The following is a 22,090-nucleotide window of genomic DNA, read 5'->3' on the forward strand; positions in this document are numbered from 1 at the left end:
TGAAATAAGCATCTGAATTCTTAGTTTCTACATTATTGCGCTCTAATAAATAACAATCTTTGTCCTCCGACACTTCTATTCTATTGAAATTGAACACAAGAACTGAAGAATTGCAAAGCTTTGAGCTAAATTCTTGGTTTCTTAGCCATGAAACTGATAAACAAGCTCCAAAGTTCTTAACCTGGTGGCATAAGGATCAAAACCCTCACCGACCGCTCCATCCACAAACACTGTTAGCTAACGATGAGAGTTTTGGTAAAAGAGAAGCAGCTAATTTTTTAACATACTAGTAGTAGGCCAATGTGCTGAGGTAATTCTCTAAGTTTCATTCTTCTATTAAATTTTGATTATTGTGTTATTAAGTATAAAAGATGAATGGCATAAGTGAAATTAAAAATTAACTGTTTTTTATTTCTTAAGTTTGAAATAAAAGAAAAGAGTAGGTAATAAGTAAATAAAAAGTTCAAAAAATAGACATGAATAGAAAAAATTCATAAGAGACAAATAATATATAAAAGACATACAAGTAAGAAAGTAAAAACTGGAAAAAGGGCAAAAATGCCAAAAAAAAAAAAAGAAGTTTCCATGACACTTGCATGCTTTAAGAGATTTTTATCATATAACTAGTAAGAATTACATGCTAGTTGTATTTGAATTCAATTGAGGAAAAAAACGATCTAAACGAAACGAGCAAAAGAGGAAAAATTACTTCCACAATCTCAATAATCAGCTAAAAAGAGACAATTTGTAACTTATATAAAGGATGAATCAAGGTAATTTTTAACCAAACATTTCGATTTTCTTCTGGGATTGTACCATCAACCAAGAAAACCAAAAATCTCTAAGCAACCAGAAACAATTGAATAGACGAACCCAAAACGGGAAGAATCAACATAAATTTTAGTTTTTTAGATCAAGAGAAGGGAAAAAACTCAAACTTCATGTGTTCTTAGCAAACTTTAAGGTCAAAGAAAGTTGGTTAGAATGTGTCATCTATGCTGGAGAATCTTCAACCCTCATTACCCAAGTAAGAAATCTGACCTTTTAGAAACTTTAATTTTTAATTTTTGGTGGGACCTATTCCAAACTATTAATTCCAATACATGTTATTTAACGTTTGGTACAAGATTCAAACTAGGATCAGAATCATAATTCATGATTTAAACTAGAGTACAAACCCTAGTTCTAAAACTGGAATTAGAACCAGGAGTTTGAACCATAAGAGGGGAGGTGGTTTTATTTTTTGAGGTGGTTCCGATTTAAAACATCACATTAAGATTCAAACCTTGAACCAGAACCATCCAAATCAAACACTGATTTTCAAGAACTATCTTTTACTTTTTGCAAATAAACAAGGGTTTGAACCAAAATCACGATTCCGGTTCTAGAACCTTTGTCCCAAACGCACCCTAAAAATTGATGAAAATGAGTAAAACACTAAAAACTGAAATAAATTGACAAATTGGACATTAACAGTAAGTAAGATTAACAGTAGAATTCAAGACCATTTATGAGATTAATCCTACATTAAACTATAAGCTGCTTTTATTCTTTGTTTCTTTTTTCTGGAAAAAAAAAAAAGAAAAAAAACTATTTTGCTGGACAGGCGCTTTCTGTTACTTTGTTTTAAGCTAAACAACACTGTTCCCATTTTGGAAGTCTTCTTGTCATGCACATGAACTAATAAATAGTTCCTTTTTTTGCTGAATAATTGGCTTAGAGCCAGTTAAAGCATGCATTACATCTTATAATTAATAACTAAAAAATAAAACATCCATAGCGCAGTGCTTCCTGCTACATTCTTCTATAACAGGAAGATGAAAATATATATTTAAAAAAAAAAAAACACAAAATAGAGCCTTTTATCTCTTTTATCCCATAAATAAAACTAACAATACTTGTTCCTCCTATCAAACCTGGTGCTGATTAACACTTTCATCCGCACACTGCTTCTACTGCAAGTTTCTTGCTAACACCGGGGCACGAACTCTTACTGAAATTTTCTTTACTCAACTCTACGGTACATTTGTTTTTATTTAGACAAATCTGCAATTCAGTAGAAAGATATTAGGAAATTGCCAAAACGGAACAAAAAAGAACTAAAAAAAAAAAAGAACAATTTAGTAAATTGTACTTATTGCATATTGTTATTGTATTTATCTCAATTAAAGTACTTCAATCTTGGCGACATTAATGGTGAGAACTATACAAATAAATGCAAGTATTTTAAGACATTGCAGATTTATGTTAACGTGTTTTTCATAATAGGAATAGATTACTACTGGTCAAAGTCCAAAACAGACTACAAATAGGAAGGGCGGTTAGTTCCTGAACGATGAACAACGTTGTGTCATTTTGATTCCTGGACTTTTCTTTTTTGGCAAATTACTCCCCGAATGTGTGTTCTTGACAGTTTAGGTATCTAGCAGTAAAATTGACAATGAATTTCTGAAATTTAACAAAGCTAATCACATCCCTATTCTATAATAACCGAAAATATACAAAAACAGTTGCATTGAGTACAAAATCTAGCAACAGTGAATAGAACATTTTGTACTTAATGTAACTAATTATGTAGTCATCACGCAATGCACATGTGATTACCTTTGTTAATTTTCAGAAATTCATTGTCAATTTTATGGCCAGGAACCAAAATTGCTAGGGAAAAAAAACTGAGTCATTTGCCAAAAAAAAAAAAAAAAAAAAAAAGTTTTGAATTGAAGTAGCACAATACACATATTCAGGTTTGTCTTTACCTTTTCAATCAGTGAACTAGAATCAGGATCATGGCATTCTCCCTTTGAGTATGATCCACATCTTCCTGTGGGAGTTCCAAAGCTGGCAAACTTGACTGCAGATATGAGGGTATTCTCAGGACATTTCAAGTGGACACTTGGATTAATAGTTCTGTTGCTTTCACTTCCATCTTTCTGCCAAGATTCAGGTATGAAAGACAGGTGATCCTCTGCGACAAGAGCACATAAGCCATTGGTTTTCCGTCTCGAGAATGTGATTTTTGATGGATCTCCACCTTTCTCCTCAAAGATCACCAGAATGTTTCCTGATGGCTTGAACCAAGACCGCGGTACATGGTACCTGCTCAGAAAAAAAATAAAAAATAAAAATAAAAAAAATAAAAATAAAAAATCCACCACAAGAAAAAAGCTATCAATGTGGTACTTTTCAGTAAAGTTCCACGAATATGAGACTCACAAGTGCCATGTCACAATAATGCAGTAAACGTCCTCTATATGAGAAACACGGATTCTCAAAGAAAAACATGAAACTTCATACTTCTTATGGGTCATGGGAACAGTTTCCAAGCAAGTGCGTTTGACAAGTAGGCTATTCATTTTTTCATAACGACCATCATCAAAAATGTAGCACGCGCGCACGCACACAAACACACACGCACGCACACATTATTTACCATCTTTGAGTTGGTTCTCCACATCCTGTAAAGCATTTATCAGGCATGAATTTCCCTCTGTAATCACATTCGTGAACACATTTTTGAAGTGTAGAGCTCTTCCTAGGCCAGTATCTTCCTATTTCTTCTCCGTTCAACCAAGCTAGACCTTTTCCCATGTGAAGCATATCAAGCCCCACAGGTTTATCCCCCGGTGGAGGGTCTATAACAGCCTGCAATGATCTTAGTAAATTATTCTCTCTTTTTTTTTTTTTTTTTACTTAAAGAATAGCGTAAAAATAAGTGGTAATACAAAGAAAAAAATTACAAAATACATCTGTTTGCATAGTGTTTACCTTGTACCATGTTAAAGGCTGTTTCTTTGGTGGTCTTGAGGTTGCAATCCAGTTTACCTTAGTCATACCATCTTCCTTGTATATTCCTAAATGCTCTCCTTGCAAACCAATCTGGGATAAGAAAATAATGAAAAACATGATTAGTTAAAATAAAAAGAAACAGTTTAATCATTTTAAAATCATGAGAACGTTGGTCACGTCTAAGGGTTCATTATAAGAACCTTGATACATCATAACTGACCCGTAATAAAACGAATTATAAAAGGGACAATATATTTTAATAGAAACGTCAAGGTTATAAGAGATAAAAGGGACGATATATATTAAGAGAAACGCAGGTTCTAAATTCTTATAGAAAAGATGGTTCTAAAAAAACCATTTTCTAAAACCTAAAGGTACCCTTTTAATGTTATTAAAATTTTAAAAAAGATATGGTACCTGCGAGATGTTTCATTATATTAGGGGGTACCAAAATGGTTTAATCCCAAAGTTAAAAATAATTGCAATTGATTCCTAAAAATTTTATAGACAAAAACTAGATACTGGATCTACATATGCAAGAAGGGCTAGTTTGGTAGTGCTGTAGATTTTAGAAAAATTACTGTTAGTTGTGCTGAAAAAAAAAAGCAATTGAGTGTTTGGTAACTATAATTATACTAGTGTTGCTAGTTTAAAAAACTGTGTAATAACATTTGGTAAATTGTGAGGTTTAATTGTTGTGGATAGTTAAAATGACCAAAATGGACATGATATGAAATTTAAATATGTATAATTTTGTTTATTATTAAGAAATACTTGTTTAACTTAAAAAAAAAAAAACACACATACACACAATTTGTTCCTGAGTTTGGGAACATTAAATTTATAAGAATTAATATTTTTTTCATTTCTTCATTCACAATACGTAGCTTCAAAAAGAACGAGCATTAATTGTATTACAAGGAGATTGCCGCACAATTTAAAAGCTAAAGCTGCCTTTGGATGCTTCTAATTTTGGCTGTAAATTCTTCAAAAATTCTTTAAGAATCACTTTTTATGGTTTTTACCAAACACAAATTTCAGCTGTGGATGGCTAAAGAATTGATTTTGGTCTCCAAGAATCACTACCAAATGCAGCCAAAAGGTTATAAGAAGCAAAGATGGAAATGCAAAACAAGAATCATGACAAGTATATACTCAATGTGTGCAACATCAACTTATGCACTTGTAAACATTAGAACGTGTAGAATGTTTAGCAAAGGGAGAAAGTACCTTGTACGTCCAAGTAGAATTAGACAAATTTACTGTCCCATTGTTGAATCCCGAAATTTCAACGTTTGTTAGTCCTGCTCCAACCCATTCATAAAATGATCCTGCATTCTATAAATAACATGAAAGCAGCAATGAGGGCTTTGAAAACATAGCATTAGTGGGAAAGTGAAGCATATGTACCGGCAGAGGAGGCAGATGCACTATCTGTTTTCGTGACGAAAGCCAGTAAGTTATTTTACGGATGCAAACACAAATATCATGAACACATTCCATGCAGAATTTCAAGAAAATGGGAGCCAAAAGGTATTAAACGCCTTAAGATTTCTTTCCATGGATCATGATGTAAGTATGGATGGATGTAAGAAAATATATATTTTCTTGATAAGAAACAAAAAGATTATTATTATGAAAAGCCATAACTGGCCCCCACTAAATGATGGAACAATGAGATAAATTCCCAAAAGCTGTATATTGAGGTAGAGTTGATACATCGAATAGTTTCAGGAAAATCAAAATCAACTATCGCTTGGGTACCTCACATCCTATTGATGCACAATTAACTTTCTGTTAGGTAAGGAAAAACCAATAAGAATGCTTCTAATGGCATAACCAGTCAACCACAAAATGACACAAAGGAATATTAAGAGTGACACCAATAACAAGACAACAGTAGATACATTAAAAAAAAGTGGCAAACATGCATGAACCTATGACAGCAGTACATTGGTATTGCGTTTAAAAAAACAATGCCAATGCCCAAAAGATAGAGGTCAAAATCCACTCACATTTGATATATTCTTTTTCTTTCTTCATTTTTCATTTTTCTCTTTATGCACTAGATGAAGTCGGTGTTTCATGGTCACAACTCAAAAAATAAACAATAAGATTCTTCAGACAGTAGAACTGGCACTAGGAAATAATCACAGAGAAATATACCTGAAGGCCAACTGTCATGCTTAGTAAAGCAATTTCATTCTTCCCAGCTTTCAGAGATATAGGCTTTTTAAATTTATAAGGTGAATGTGTGCCATTTCCAGATGCACTTCCTGAAAATCATCGAGTTAATGAAAAAAAAAGAAAAAATAGCAACAATTGTGAATAGAGTCTAGTAATTTTGGTAGGCCCTAAATTCTTCAGGATAATAACAAAGCTGATGTGGTAGAATGGATCCTTTTCAGGCCACTCTTTGGCAAATCATCGGTAAAAACCCTCTACAAGAAAAGATATAGGGATGCCTAAACGAGCATATATCGACTCTCACATCAATTACGTGTTCAGATATGAGAAGACTTAGCTAGGTATTAACTTATCTTATTAAGGTTTCCTTGCATTCTTTATTTTTCTGCATTATACTTGTTCATAAGCATCAAACCACGACTAAATACATTGCAATGAAAGTACATATTTTACAAGGTTTTCCTGTCTTCTTTTTTTCTTTTCAATTTGAAAAGCACGCAGATTTTGTCTACAAGGATAACCAGAACATATCTAGGGAAATGGGAGCTTTTGTGCAATACAATTTCTAGTTCTATTCATGAACCCTGTTATGATTAAAAAAAAAAAATTGTAATTATGCCTCAAATTCAAATTTGCATACTGATCAATAAGATTTTTTATGTAAACTTCAAGAGAATAGACATGCTGATGAAGAATCTTGGCAGAAACAGCTAATAATAACCTTGAAGTTCCTGGTTCACAAAGGCATGGAGAGCATGACCCTTTGATTCAACTAGAAGAACTGGTTGGCTTCCTTTCTTTAAAAAACCTTCATTTTCATCGACGTATATACTGCCATTAAAAAAAAACATGAATCTTAGAGTTAGACTATACTTTGTTTACCAAATTTAGACACAATTCTTTTAAACTCAGCTTCCGTGGCTTATGTTGCACAATCATGAGGAAGAAAATAAGGACAAGCATATATAATTTCATCAAGGGAAAGGACAAACCTTGTTGTATACCATAGGTAGTCAGTGGTATCTTTTGTGGTATTGATATGATCCACAAAACCATTTTTGACAAAATCAGCTTGATCCCATATCCCAGCTTTCTCCACAAACACCTCCCATTTAAGAGTATTCAAGTCTTCCCCGGGTACCATTTCGACTACAGCGGTTTGGGTTCCAACCTGTAGAAAAAATATGTCAAAGGGTGTAACTTGGAGGGAAAATAAATATGTGACAAACTTAAAATGCAGAAGGCGAGAATAACCCATAAAGATGATTGTAATACAGTGATGCGAACGGTACTACAAAGACAATCTCTCTAACATTGTACCCAGTCAAGACCACCATCGTTGGTCAACTGTCAAAACATTCTTTATGTGACAACCATGTCAAATAATGCACCAGTTGTGAGATTGCCGAAACCAAGACACCATTCTCTTTGATGCAGAACAAGATCAATTATCAAAAATACATAACACCATGAACAATATTAAAACACATAACATGCTAAATTATTAAAATACATAACACCATGGACAATTATCAAAATACATGACACCTTGAACATTATTAATATGGTATTCACTAACCATCACTAATTTGGTATTCAGTTCTCAGGTCACTCTCTCTTGAATATTGTATGATATTTTTACAAGCATAATACTACCACTAGAATGTGCTTGATCATTTACAATATCATTTTTTATGGACATTATTCTACTTGGAGGAAAAAGAAAAAACTAAAAACTCTTCTTTTGTTAGGATTTTTTTTTTTTTTGGACAAAAGAAAAACAAAAATTGAAACAAAAGTAGGGTATTTTCCAGCAATAACACTGGATTCCACAATAATGTCTGGAAATATGCAGATAAGAAAGAGTTAGCAGTTACCTTTGCTGTGTTGAAAACTACGTTCTTGCAATCAGGCAAAATGCTAACAGACCATGCAGGCAGATGATACGATGAGTTTCGGAATTCTATGGTCTTATCATTTTTATCATCTGTATTAGAGATAAAGGCAGCACATGCTCCAGAAGAATCCGTGTAAACATCAGCCTACAATGTTGTCACTGGTTAGCAATTGTTCTCTGTTTGCATGAGAAAATGAAAGGCATGCAAATGCAAACTGATAAAACTAAAGAGTACATATCAAAATCATAACTGAAGAAAACATAGAATGGTGCATAGTTTGAATAGTTTAGTACGGCTTCTGTAATCTTAAGACGTTCCTCCTACTATAGTAATGATAATATCAGAAAAAGAGTAACTCCTCACATCAACTTATGCCAGTATAGTAATTTCCAATTTCCTTTAGCATGACTTAACAAAAGACCTATTTACTTTATTGATCAAAGGAGATTTGAAAATGCGGTCAATGCAGTCGAAATATGACTGGAATTTGAAGTACACCAGGGTTATTGTAGATAATATATTCTACCAATGTAATCGTTCAGATGTTTACTACATTGCGAAGGATTCTTAAGGATGAAAACAGAACCTTCAAGTTTGAAGTATGTCAAAGCTATTACAGATAGTATATTTTACCAATGCTATCATACAGATTTAATATAATATAAGAATTCTTGAAAAATGAAAACAATCTCAAATTACGTTAATCATTGAGATGATTTATGTTTTTTTATTTATTATTATAACTATGGGAAAAAATCCCATAGTGATCAAGGAGAAAAGTTAATAAGACAAAAAAAAGAAAAAAAAAAAAAAAAAAAAAAAAAAAAAACCTCTTGGTTAGGACCCAGCGATATATTAGTTGGTTCACCATTGAGCAAAAAATGCTCACATGCTTTTATAGATTGGTGGAGTTCCTTAAGGTGTCCCCATTTTGGGTTCCTGGGTAACCCTATAAGTGATATCGTAAACCATTCAATGTATGACATGACAATTGAATTTCATCTTGCAAACTTCGACATAATGATATGAGAAACATAAATTGCTTACCATATTCATCAATTGGTGCTTCGTAGTCGTAACTTGTAGTAATGAATGGTCCACCAGACGTGCGACCAAAATTTGTTCCACCGTGATACTAAAACCACAAGGTAAAAGAAACAACCATGTTGATGATGGTGAAAATATGGGTGTAAGATAACAGCAGCAGCAGCAACAATGCAAAATGTAGAATACCTCAAACAGAAGTTGATTAGTATATAATAAAAAATAAGGAGAAATAGCAAAATACAGAATTGCCACAAATGCGCCAAAGAGATCAAGGAAAATACCATGTAGTAGTTATGTACGCTACCGCCTTTTTGAAAGAAACGTGCAACTGAAAAGGCAACATCTTCAGCTGGCCTGTGAGGATCCGGGGCCCCAAAAGTTTTAAACCTAAAGATAATAAAATACACAATCTACTCAGATGTGTAATAAAAAATGATAATGCAGATAGCTAGATGATAATTTGGCATTCTTTCATTAATTTGCAGCATTTGGAAACTAACTAAAACCTCTAGAATCTAGATTGGAAGTTAAAGAAAAACAGATGTGGAGCCAAACATGTTTTTCCTATTAATTAAGCTATTCCAAACACAGATTATATAATGAAGACAAATGTCACCTAGAATGTCTCTAAATGTTGGACTATACGTCTCCAAGCTATACGGATAGCATATGATAGGAGTGCAATTGCTTGTAATCCAATTTTATAGTCCTGACCTAATTGAAAAGGCCTAACTTACGGTGATGCCTCCTTGGCACTCATCGAATAATTAATATCGAACTTGACAAACACTTGCATTGGTGTCACAGTTACAACCATAAATGATTATTAGATTCAATATTCCAAAGCATGACCACATATGACATTACCATCCGGGCCAATTCTCAGTCCAAATTTTAGGCTTGTTGGGGAAAATAGGAGTGAACTGATCGCAGTAGAAGGAGTTACAAGTATTAATCTGCAAAAAGGAAAAGGAAAACCATGGTTTGAGCTGAATATTGCCATTCCGTATAGTACAAGTATGGTTACATACGGCACAAAAGACTGCATCTTTTGTGAACAGAGAGAATTTGCCAAAGAAAGAGGAAAAAGAAAACTTTTACTCATATGTCGATTATTACTATAATCTATGCACGAGTTCCTTAGTGATGTTTAAATGCAAATAAGAAATAACTTTATTTGTATAACTAACATTCACAAAACAAACTTCACAGAGACAGAGGATGTACAACTATTACATGTATGTGTGTGTATATATACATAAAAACTCTCCTCCTAAAATTGAGGTTCCTTACAGAACGGGACTCCACTTGTATATAGAAATATCTGTATTTGGGCTCACAAGAGACTGAGAGAAGGACTAAATACAATCGTTGAATTAAAAAGCTTCTGCATTCTGGGAGGAGTTGATGTGATCTTAGGGGTTTTTATGGTACAAATACCAGAGTTCACCAAAATCACCTTTTAATAGGAAGACTTGGTATCTAAGATTTGAAAGAGCTTTACTAAACAAATGCCGAACGCAAAAGTGAACCAGACAGTTAGCATTTTGTTTTAGAAGGTCGATATATTAGAAGGCATCAAAAATTTTCCCAAACATATTAGTATTGAAAATTCAAAATTCATTATGGTAACAAATGTTATCATATTAAAAAAAATGTTATTGTCAACTGCATCTGCATAATACTGTTGGAGATTTTGTCAATTATGTGTAAATATTTATTCTTTCTGTTTATTGTATGATTTAGTCAAAATAGGAAAGTATAAATTAGGAAGATATTGTAGGATTGTCTAGCGTAATTTAGGGATTCTTTCCTTAACTTTCTCTCTTAATTGCCGTGACCAATGGCTTACTAAGTGTATATATTCTGACAAGGTTAATGAGAATTATGAAGCAAGAATTATTCTTCTCTCTGTTTCTCTTGTTTCATGGTATCAGAGCCACCGAAACTGGTGACTAGTCAAGAAAACAGAAAAAAAAAAAAATGTCTGAAGAACAGCCGAATACGCCCTCAGAGGAGTCTTCAACAGCAATTGATCAAGCATCTCTAAGATCTATATCCGGAGCCTCATCTACACACTCGCTGGACAGCCACTCGCTGCAAATCACACAGCACAAGCTTAATGGGCTGAATTTCCGAGAATGGTTTCAGTCCGTCATTCTTGTTGTCAGAGGAAGAGGGAAGGTTGGATACTTGACAGGAGCAATCACAGCACCACCGGACACAGCACCAAACTACCGCACTTGGGAGGCAGAAAATTCGATCGTCATGGCATGGCTTATTAATTCTATGGAGCCAAAGATTGGAAGAACTTATCTGTTTTACAAGACAGCGAAGGAGATTTGGGAGGCAGTCCAAGAAATCTATTCCGATCTTGAAAACACGTCTCAATGTTTCGAGATTAGGTCAAAAATCCGCAACACCATACAGGGGAGTCTTACTGTCACTGAGTATTATAATTCTCTCTTAGAATTATGGCAAGAAATGGATCTCTTTTATGAGATTGGATGGCTGTGTGCTACTGACGCAGAAAAATACAAAAAAATGCTTGAGAAAGAGCGTACCTTTGATTTTTTGCAGGGCTTGAATCCAGATTTAGATGAAGTACGTGGACGGCTACTTGGGATGAAACCATTTCCAACTCTCCGAGAATCGTTTGCTGAAGTCAGGAGAGAAGAAAGCAGGAAACGAGTGATGATGAATCCCTCTAGTCGTGACATGCCTTCCTTGGAAACACGAGGGTCTGCACTTGTGGCAAACAAACAAGATGGCAGTCGTGGGTTTCAATACAAACAAGATGGCAGCCGTGGCTCTCAATCAAAGGACAAGGTCTGGTGTGATTATTGTAACAAGCCCTATCACACTCGTGAAACTTGCTGGGATTTACATGGCAAGCCACCAGATTGGAAACCAAGGAAGCAACGTGGGCAATCAAGTTCAGCCCACATAGTGGAGGCGAAATCAACCCGCAGGGAGGAGACAGAATCGGACAGGGCTGCTGGTTTTAATCTCTCAACAGAGCAAGTGGAGATGCTACGGCAGCTTCTCAACCAAACTCAGGTTTCAACAGGATCCGCAAATCAGACTTCAAAACCTCCCACTGCAGCTATGGCACAAACAGGTATAATGAGTCAAGCATTCCTGTCAAAATCTCTGCAAGCAGACTGTTGGATTGTGGATACAGGGGCTTCTGACCATATGACCGGGTCAATGGAGTTTTTTGAGCAATATGACAGGTGCAATAACCTAATTAATGTCTGGGTTGCTGATGGAAAAATGTCACCTGCGGTTGGAAGGGGCTTGGTTTGTTTACCGAATATGACATTGAAATCGGTTTTACATGTGCCCAAATTGACATATAATCTTTTGTCAGTTAGTAAATTAACAAACGATCTTAATTGTGTTGTGACTTTTTTCTCCTCTCACTGTGAATTTCAGGACCGTTCTTCGGGGAAGATGATTGGCATTGCTGAGAAGAAAGATGGCCTATACTACCTCTTAGGAGCCAGGAATTCCAGTAGAGCCGAGTCACAAAATAAAATGTCCATGTCAGTTATGTCTAATTCTGATATTATGTTATGGCATCAACGCTTAGGACATCCAAGTTTTTCTTATATGAAAGTCTTGTATCCAAATCTTTTTATCAATAAAGAGAAAGTTTTGTTTCATTGTGAACAGTGTGTCCTTGCCAAACAAACCAGAGTAAAATATTCACCTCATACATACAAACCCTCTAGACCATTTCAGTTGATTCATAGTGATATCTGGGGTCCGTCTAGGACAGTTAATTTAACTAAAACCCAGTGGTTTATCACTTTCATAGATGATCATACTAGGGTTTGTTGGATATACTTGATGAAAGATAAATCTGAGGCATTTTACTGGTTTAAACAGTTCCAAAAGTTTGTCCAAAATGTTTTCCAATCCAATATCCAAGTTCTTCGAACAGATAATGGGGGGGAGTATTTTTCAAATGAGTTTGGCCAATATTTGGGGGATAATGGGATATATCATCAGAGTTCATGTGTTGATACACCTAAACAAAATGGGGTTGCGGAAAGAAAGAATCGTCACTTGTTGGAGGTTGCTCGATCGATCATGTTTACTAGTTTAGTCCCGAATTCCTACTGGGGGGAGGCAATCCTCACTTCCACATATTTGATTAATCGACTACCTTCAAAAACACTTCAATTCCGAACTCCTCTAAGTGTCCTTCTTGATCATTTTCCAAATGTGAATCTTTTCAATTCTTTGTCCCCAAGAGTGTTCGGATGCACTGTATTTGTCCATAACAAACAACCAAATAGGAGTAAGCTTGATCCCAGGGCTTTTAAATGTGTCTTTGTCGGATATTCTCCAACCCAAAAAGGCTACAAATGTTATTCTCCCTTTCTCAAGAAATTTTTTGTCTCGTGTGATGTAACTTTCTTTGAGGATCAACCATTCTATCCCACCACTCGTTTCCAGGGGGAGAATGCCAATGAAAACGAGCATTGGGATCCCACTGTATCTCTTCCAATATTACAAGATGTGTCACAAGAGGCCTCTAGTTCAGCCTCTAGTTCACCACCAGAAAACTCGAGTCCAATTCCTGTCCCTAATCCTAGTTCGAGTCATGATCAAGAGATGGTGCAGCAACCCATCTCTGAGAGACCATTTCAGGTTTATTCTAGAAGGCCAAAAGCTTCTCAACAAGTCCAATCATTGAACCAAGAATCGGATCCTGGTGAAAGCAGTGACTTGAACGTGCCAATTGCAATACGGAAAGGGGTAAGAACATGCACAAAGCACCCTATCTACAATTTTCTAACCTGCACAAAGTTGTCTTCTGGGTTTAAGGCTTTTATAGCGAAGATCGATAATGAGAGAATTCCCAAAAATATCCATGAAGCCATTAAAGATCCAAAGTGGGAGAAAGCCGTGCAGGAGGAAATGAGAGCATTGCACGATAATGAGACTTGGGAAGTAGTTGACTTACCAAAGGATAAGAAAGTAGTTGGAAGCAAATGGGTCTTCACAGTGAAATATAAAGCAAATGGAGAAGTAGAGAGGTATAAGGCTCGATTAGTAGCTCAAGGCTTCACACAAACATATGGGATTGATTATGAAGAAACGTTTGCTCCTGTGGCCAAACTCAACTCTATCCGGGTTCTTTTGTCTCTTGCAGCCAATCTGGACTGGGAACTACACCAACTTGATGTGAAGAACGCTTTTTTGAATGGCAATCTTGATGAAGAAGTGTATATGAAGATCCCACCTGGATTCGAGTCAGAAGAGGAACAAGGAAAAGTTTGCAAACTGAAGAAGTCATTGTATGGTTTGAAACAATCTCCACGTGCATGGTTTACCAGGTTCAGTTCTTCTCTCACTCGACTGGGATATACTCAAGGGAAGGCTGATCACACTATCTTCATTAAAAGAGGAGAAGGTGAAAAAAGGGCCATTCTTATTGTGTATGTTGATGATATCATACTCACAGGTGATGATACTGTTGAGATTCACAACCTCAAGAACCAATTGAAGGAAGAGTTTGAAGTTAAAGACTTGGGACCCCTGAAGTACTTTCTCGGTATGGAAGTTGCTAGAAGTAAAGAGGGTATCTTCATTTCTCAAAGGAAATACACTCTTGACCTACTAGAAGAAACCGGGAAACTGGGGTGCAAACCGGTGGGAACTCCACTTGAAAAAAATTGGAAGAGCAAGATTAAAGATGATGTGCCTTCTGTGGATATAGGAAGATATCAACGGCTGGTTGGTAGGTTGATCTATTTGTCTCTCACACGGCCTGACATTGCTCACGCTGTAAGTGTAGTAAGCCAGTACATGCACTCACCTACTCAGAGACACCTAGAGGCTGTGAACCATATCTTGAGATATCTCAAGGGTACTCCAGGAAGAGGATTGATGTTTCTGAAAAATGAGAACAGAAATATCGAAGGGTATGTTGATGCGGACTGGGCTGGAAGTGAAGATTGTAAGTCAACTTCGGGATATTGCACCAAGCTATGGGGTAATTTGGTTACATGGAGAAGTAAGAAACAAACGGTTGTGGCAAGGAGTAGTGCTGAGGCAGAATTTCGGGCAATCGCACAGGGAATTTGTGAGGTTATATGGCTGGAAAGATTAATGCAAGACTTGCAAATCACAGTTTGCTCTCCCACCAAGGTATATAGTGATAGCAAATCTGCAATTAGCATTGTGAACAATCCGATTCAACATGATCGGATGAAACATGTCAGGATTGATCAAAGCTTCATCAAGAACGAAATTGAAGAAGGAGGTATTGAGTTGTCCTACATCTCAACCCATGCACAAGAAGCAGATATCCTAACCAAGAGTCTACCAAAGCCTAGTCAGGAAAGTTTTCTCTACAAGCTTGGAATGAGAAATATCTATTCCTAAGCTTGAGGGGGAGTGTTGGAGATTTTGTCAATTATGTGTAAATATTTATTCTTTCTGTTTATTGTATGATTTAGTCAAAATAAGAAAGTATAAATTAGGAAGATATTGTAGGATTGTCTAGCGTAATTTAGGGATTCTTTCCTTAACTTTCTCTCTTAATTGCCGTGACCAATGGCTTACTAAGTGTATATATTCTGACAAGGTCAATGAGAATTATGAAGCAAGAATTATTCTTCTCTCTGTTTCTCTTGTTTCAAATACATGACCTGTGACCTGTAGTTAAGAAGTATAAAGAATGCTTGCACTATCTACTTTATGAATGATAAATAAAGTCTTAGTCACTGATTGGTTATTGAAATATATTAAGCCAAAAACCTTACCACAGTTTCAGGAGCATCAAATTGTTGGCACATTATCCAAGGGACGCCTATATTCTGAGAGACAGCCATGCTAGCAGCCCACATGGCATACCTTTTCCCTGCATCTCCATAAGCACCTTCATAGTACCCATATTCATTTTCTATCTGCAATACAAGGAGCATTGCGCATATAACAACCTTAAAATGTTGAAAGACAAGCTGAAAAGCCTTTTGCTTTGGCTAATTCATACCTAAAACCTACACATAATCAACTGCAAAGGCATAGACTAACTACTACAGACAAAAGGGTTAACAAGAAAGTTGAAAGGATTTAGATGATATGTTGGCTTCCCATTCTAACATCTTCGGGGTCTTTTCCATCAAAAGAACTAGAATTTCTAGCATTTAATATCACAAAAGTTGTCAACTTTTTGGGGGAGAGAGAAGGAGAGGGCAGTAGTAGGCTTTCTTCTCTCATATTTTCCCCTCACCCTCCAGCATAAGAAAATTTTGGATTCAAACTAGTTCCAAAATCGATATCCTTTACAGATAGATTATACTATTCACACTTCACACACACACACACAAAATATTCTTGTCTACGCTTTCTGTAGCAGTTGATGATTCTCTTTTACTTCAGGTTGCCTTTATGTTAGGGTTTCTTATTTCAGTTCGGACTGCCTAAACTCAGATACAAAATGTCAACAAACAATCTTTAAGCTATCATTTAAGGAAATCTTCATAGTCCGATCTTTTTAGTCTCCCACAAGTGTCCACAGCACCACAACTAGCTATCCACTTGGAACCCTTCAGAAGTTTATGAATGTGCTTCACTTTTGGACACTACATTACATGTCTTAGAAAGAAAACTGGTTTCATTATCCTCAAACTACTTCCCTATCGAAAATATACTTGCCTGGGTCAAGATAATAGGACCTCCCTGAGGCGCAAAGAGCTTCTCCTGCTTCATTAAGTTGACAATAAATGTGGTGAACTTCTGCATATGGTACTGCCCACCAACAATAATTAGAAGTCAATTATTAGAAGATAAAAGATAAAAGTTTCATTCCAAAAGGAGAACACTTTAATGAAGGCCTTGTCTTGATACTCAAAATCCATACCTTAAAGGGCTCATTGTCAGTCCTGAATACAGTACCATTCACATAATGCAGCCAAACAGGTATCCCACTGTTTTACACACACAACCAAATCATGTAAATTAGACTCAGTACAACTTACTAAGAGTTATTATTCACCTGTACTACTTTTATGCGTACAAATTAAGCTGAAATCTTTCTGCAGAATTGGTATATGTGAATACCAACTCTCGAAAAGTGGTATTCCTCTAATTCACCCATTCTAATACTTCCAACAGATCACTATTATTGGTAATTCTTTACTAGGAACTGAGATAAAGATCTGGAATACAATGTGACATACCCGAAATTCCATTCGGCAGCGACGAAGGGCCCGATCCGAAGAATCAGATACATACCGGCCTGCTGAACAATCTTCACAAACTTGACCAGATCATATCGTCCACCAAAGTAATACTATAATAACCAAAACGATTAGAATCATTTCCATAAATCGTTTCAAATCGAAATATGTAAAGAGTAAAAGTTCAGTTTTTTTTTTTTTTTTTTTTTTAACTCACATTGCCCTGAGTAGGTTCATGACCATTCCAAAAGACATAGGTCTCAATCGTATCACAACCTCCTTCCTTCGCAGTTTGAACAAGCCCCGGCCACATCTACCAAAAAAAAAGAAAACAATGTCAAAAAAAGGCATTAATCAACAGAAGATTTTCTCTTTGATTATCGGCATTAATCAACAGAAAACGAAAAGAAAAATTAATGACAATGTCAAAAGGGCATTAATCAACAGAAGATTTTCTCTTTGATTCTCGGCATTAATCAACAGAAAACGAAAAAAATAATAATAATGCCAATGTCAAAAAGGCATTAATCAACAGGAAATTTTCTTTTTGATTCTCGGCATTGATCAACAGGAAATGTAAAAAATAAAATGACACCAACATAAAGGCATTAATGAACGGAAATTCGTCTTTTCGTCTCAATTTTCCTTTTCTAATTTCCCTCCACATTCTCGGGGTCCAAACAAGAATTACCGCGGGAACGCTGCGGGGGTAGTGAATGGCGGCGGAGATGATGAGCTTCCGTCCGCCATTGACTAAGAGAGAGCGGCGATCGTAGGTGACATTGCCTGCCGAAGTCGGCGTCGTATTGCTCAACAACACCAACAAGAAGCAGAGCAGAAGGAGCTTCATCATCATGTCCTCTGCTGCCACTCTCTACTCTCTGTAACTGTGGAGCTCCACACTCAGCTCAGATTGATGAGAGAGAAAGAGATATACATATATATATATATATATAGAGAGAGAGAGAGAGAGAGAGGAAAATGGTGGTGTCTATTTATGGAAAACGCGGTAAGCGCGTTGAGCTCAACAGTCTGCACTGTGAGAGTGAGTGTGGGAGGTCCAGAATCCAGACATGAGACAGATATTGTTGTCGTTTTATTAATTACAATCTCCAAGACAGACAAGGAATAATCAAATATTAATTATTTGGGATTGGGGTGAGAATTCGCTGCCCAATATATTGTTATATTACGTGTGGATTAAGGTTATTATTTCTGTAAGCTCTCTTTTTTTTAATAGCCTGATTTATTATTATGGCATACTGGTAATGTATTATAAATTTTTAATATAGACATTCACATATGAGTTTTACACGTATTAAATGTTTTTTTAATGAAATTAATAATTTAATTAATGAGAATTTTCGAATAGTTTATGTAAAATAGGTCTTTTTATGTAAAGACTTATATTGATAGTGTATATTTTTAACTGTGAGATTTAACCAAATCACATCTTTATAATAAAAAATATATATATACATAACAAATAATTTCTAATAGAAATTTGAGAAGAAGAAAAAAAATTCAGGTAATTCTATAGAGATTTCTATAGGCAGAATATACGGATATATATCAGTATATGTAGGTTTTGTATACTTTTTTTATGTGATTTTGATAGGACAAATAAAACGTTCAAATTATAATATACTACCATTGAGGATATTTTGTCGTAAAAAGCACTGTAATTTTGTGAATTTGAAAAAAAATAATTAACTATTCAAAACTTGATACTTTTTTTCTCACTGCAAAATTCTCCTTATAAATAATAGAAGAGATATTCCTTTTTTTGTTTTTTAGGAAAAAAATTAACAAATGACTACCAAGTGAAATAGCATGGCGGCGTAGAATGGAGTGACGCTTGAGTTTGAAAGGACGTGGTATAATACTATATTGCATAAAATTATTATAAAAATAAAAAAAATAAAAAACCAAGTCAAAAAAATCTATGAAAGCTTAAATAAGTCCATGACCAAAAACGACATGTGTTTCCCGTTCCTCTGCCTCTTACGCCTTTTTATTTTCAACTTTGACAAAGGCCATTTCTTTTATAACCTCTTAAATGTGAGTCAAAAGAATAAGCCTAGTGTATATAAAATAAAACTATATATTGGTGTAATTCGTCAGAAATTGAGGCTCAAAGACAGATTCAGTGTTTTACTTTATTGTCCATCTCGTAGGCCCGTCACAAAGGGCTTCCAGAATTTTCTGCGGATCTCAGTTCAGAGAGTCTTGTTACCGATCAGAACTGGGGGCGGGGATGCCAAAGTGATTGTTAATTGTCTCGGCATCAAATTTAATCACATGCCCTCTCACCTTGGTCTTGTTCTTGGTACACTTTCTTGCGTTCGCGAAAAATTCACGAACGAGAGTAGTAGACCCCGCTACAGGCTCAGAACATAATTTTTCTCAGTCCCTATCCTGAATAACGTTCATGATTTCCGGCGACAATTCGTCATTTCTTGTTTCGAATCCCCTTTTTCGAATACAGACCCAACTCTTATTGTGCCTTTCATATTATTTTTCCGCGTTATTAGTCTTTCTTTCACATTTTTTTTTATTATTATTTTCTTCTGATCTATGCATTTAGCACACTCCTGTGCTTGACCAGAGAGCCCGAAAATTTTATCTTTAAATATAAACCGTCAAAAGCAAATCTTTAAAATATTGAGAAAGTAAATAGTGAGAAAGTATATATTGCTCAGAAAATGGGATATTTTTAAAAGCGGCCATAGTAAATAGTGAGAAAGTATATATTGCTCAGAAAATGGGATATTTTTAAAATATTTTCTTAGATACGGGAAGACACAATTCAACAAAGCGCGATACTACACGTGTTGTGTTGTCAACAGACTTGATCTGCTCCCACAGGCGTAGACAAGTGCAATAAACATTCTTTTCCCAAAAAATAAAATAAAATAAAAGGGATCACTTATTACTCAACAATTTAATCGGACTTCTCCTAAATAATAATATATCAGATCCAAAATCTGGCCAAATGAAATTTTGTTTCTCTGAAATATTCATTTGATTCTTTTAACTAGTTTAATTTGGTTAGATTAAATACTCAAAAGTCAAAAAATCTCCAAGCGCTACTAATATAAGAGTAGTGTGCTTTTTATTCTTAAATGATTAAAGAACATCTTAATTATTTAAAATATTCTTTAAAAAAAAAAAAAGAGTACTCTTCTATTTACTGCACAGATACGTTTGTAGTTTCTATGAAAAGGAAAAAGATTAATTTTAAAAAAATTTCTAACTATGATCATTTTAATACTTTATTTTTTAAATTTTAAAAAACTAAATTTTGTTCTGTTAACAAGTTTTATCCTTCTGTTATAATGAGTGACGAAATTATCATGTGTCACTTATTTAGTAAGAATTGAAAGCGCAATTACGCTTATACTATCCTAATTAAATAATCATAAATGTTAAAAAGATAATATTACCAAAAGAAAAGATAATAAAAAAAACCAAATGTTTTCTCTTTCTTTCTTCTTCTTCTCACTCTCTCATCTCATATGTACATTTGCTCTCAAAAAAAAAAAAAAATGCTCTCCAAAATACTCTCTAATATAAGTTTTTTGGTTTCAACTTGCAATTGATCAATAATTCTTCATTTTTATTGAAAAACCCCACTTGGCTATTCTCCCTAAATCATCATTATCATCATCATTTTCTTATTCTACTTTCAACCTCATTTCCAGGCCCAACCCATTTCCATGTCCTCTGCTTTCTTGCGCCAGTGTTTTGAACAACAACATCAGCAACAATTCTGAGTCTTCTTTATAAAATTCTACAAGTGAAAATCTCATTAAAGAACTATTCTCTCAGACAAGCGTGTATTTTGGGACGTCCGAGGATGTTAATTCTGGATTGAAGCATTTATGAACCTGTTCAAGATGTGAGAATCTCATATCAGCAAAAGCGAATATTTGGGTTTGTTACCTTTGTGTATCCAGAGACTGTGAAGCTCATCTTGGCTAAAGGAAACTCACATTTTATTTGTGATTCTCGGGTGCTTGTTAAGCCTTACAAAGAGAAGAGAAAAATTGTAGAAAAGTATTATAAAAGTTTACTCTTATTGATCTCATCTGATCTCTATACAATAATACCCTTCTCAGATGGGTCATGTGTTGGTAACCGAATCGAATTCGGATGCGGAAGCGTGGTGGAGGGCGGATCAAGTATAACAAAAATTTTCATTAAACTTTTGAGATACTCTATAGATTATATTAATTTATGCACGAATAAATTAATCACATTAATTTATATATCAAGAACTCAATTATAAAAAATACCTGGAGGCCGACTCAGATGATAGCTTGAGTTTTTTGACCACGAACGATCCTTGCTCCAAAGCCTTGTGTTTAGAAAACCAAAGTCTTCCACGTCAATTCCTTGAATCTACGTAGACGTGTGTGTGGGCACACTCAAGACTAAAACGAGTTAGATCAAACACTCGAATTTTCCACAAACACCAACGCATGCACGATGTGGAATTTTTGGAAGAAATTTTTTTTTCCTTCTCTCTATCTTTGGGAATTCGGCCAGCCCCTTTTTAAAGTAGGTTAAAAAATTGTCACGCGCAATTTTTCATCATATCTTATTTATAGAGTAGAAGTCCAACTTCTAGAAGGAAACAAATCTCTCTCTCCTATTTGAATTTTGAACAAAAATTCTCCTCTACCTTATCTCTATGTGGCCGGCCATGCTAGGGTTTTTTTATCCCTGTGTGTGGCGCCAATCTCAGATAGGGAAGGAAGAGAAAATCATCTTTTATCCTGTAGTCCAATTTTAATTCAAATTCAAATTCAAATTTAAGTCAAACTTAAATTAATTTGAATTCTAAATTGAACAACTTATCAAATAAGTTTAAAATGATAAATTTAAATTATGTTCATGATTCAAATTCAAATTTAAATAATCATATTATTTAAATAATAATTAATTCTCAATTAATTATTTTTTGAG

General features: G+C 34.9%; 1 protein-coding gene across 2 annotated transcripts; it reads right to left on the reverse strand.

The window, feature by feature from the left end:
- Nucleotides 1-1,611: 1,611 nt before the first annotated feature.
- LOC21391310 (beta-galactosidase 10) lies at nucleotides 1,612-18,100 on the reverse strand. 2 transcript variants are annotated; one of them, XM_024163419.1, is made up of 19 exons: nucleotides 17,811-18,100; nucleotides 17,337-17,432; nucleotides 17,120-17,232; nucleotides 16,801-16,867; nucleotides 16,596-16,676; nucleotides 15,701-15,844; nucleotides 9,786-9,874; nucleotides 9,200-9,305; nucleotides 8,919-9,006; nucleotides 8,702-8,820; nucleotides 7,851-8,015; nucleotides 6,966-7,144; nucleotides 6,695-6,804; nucleotides 5,953-6,062; nucleotides 5,017-5,124; nucleotides 3,766-3,876; nucleotides 3,431-3,642; nucleotides 2,757-3,096; nucleotides 1,612-2,046 (listed from the first exon to the last, which is right to left on the reverse strand). In XM_024163419.1, the coding sequence occupies exons 1-19, from the start codon at nucleotides 17,973-17,975 to the stop codon at nucleotides 1,936-1,938; spliced, it is 2,514 nt and encodes an 837-aa protein (XP_024019187.1). In that variant the 5' UTR covers nucleotides 17,976-18,100; the 3' UTR covers nucleotides 1,612-1,935. The 2 variants fall into 2 exon arrangements, with proteins under 2 accessions (XP_024019187.1, XP_024019186.1); XM_024163418.1 differs by having other exon boundaries at nucleotides 16,596-16,688.
- Nucleotides 18,101-22,090: the final 3,990 nt, after the last annotated feature.

This window comes from Morus notabilis, unplaced genomic scaffold (assembly GCF_000414095.1).
Source record: "Morus notabilis unplaced genomic scaffold, ASM41409v2 Scaffold387, whole genome shotgun sequence".
Taxonomy (NCBI): Eukaryota; Viridiplantae; Streptophyta; class Magnoliopsida; order Rosales; family Moraceae; genus Morus; species Morus notabilis.

Coding starts and splice junctions, on each gene's coding strand:
- LOC21391310 (XM_024163418.1), bottom strand. CDS start 17,975: ATGATGATGAAGCTCCTTCTGCTCTGCTTCTTGTTGGTGTTGTTGAGC. Junction 15,845..16,595: donor GTCCTATTATCTTGACCCAG/GCAAGTATATTT, acceptor CTTGTATTGCAG/ATAGAAAATGAATATGGGTA. Junction 6,063..6,694: donor TGTGAACCAGGAACTTCAAG/GTTATTATTAGC, acceptor GATGATTTTCAG/GAAGTGCATCTGGAAATGGC.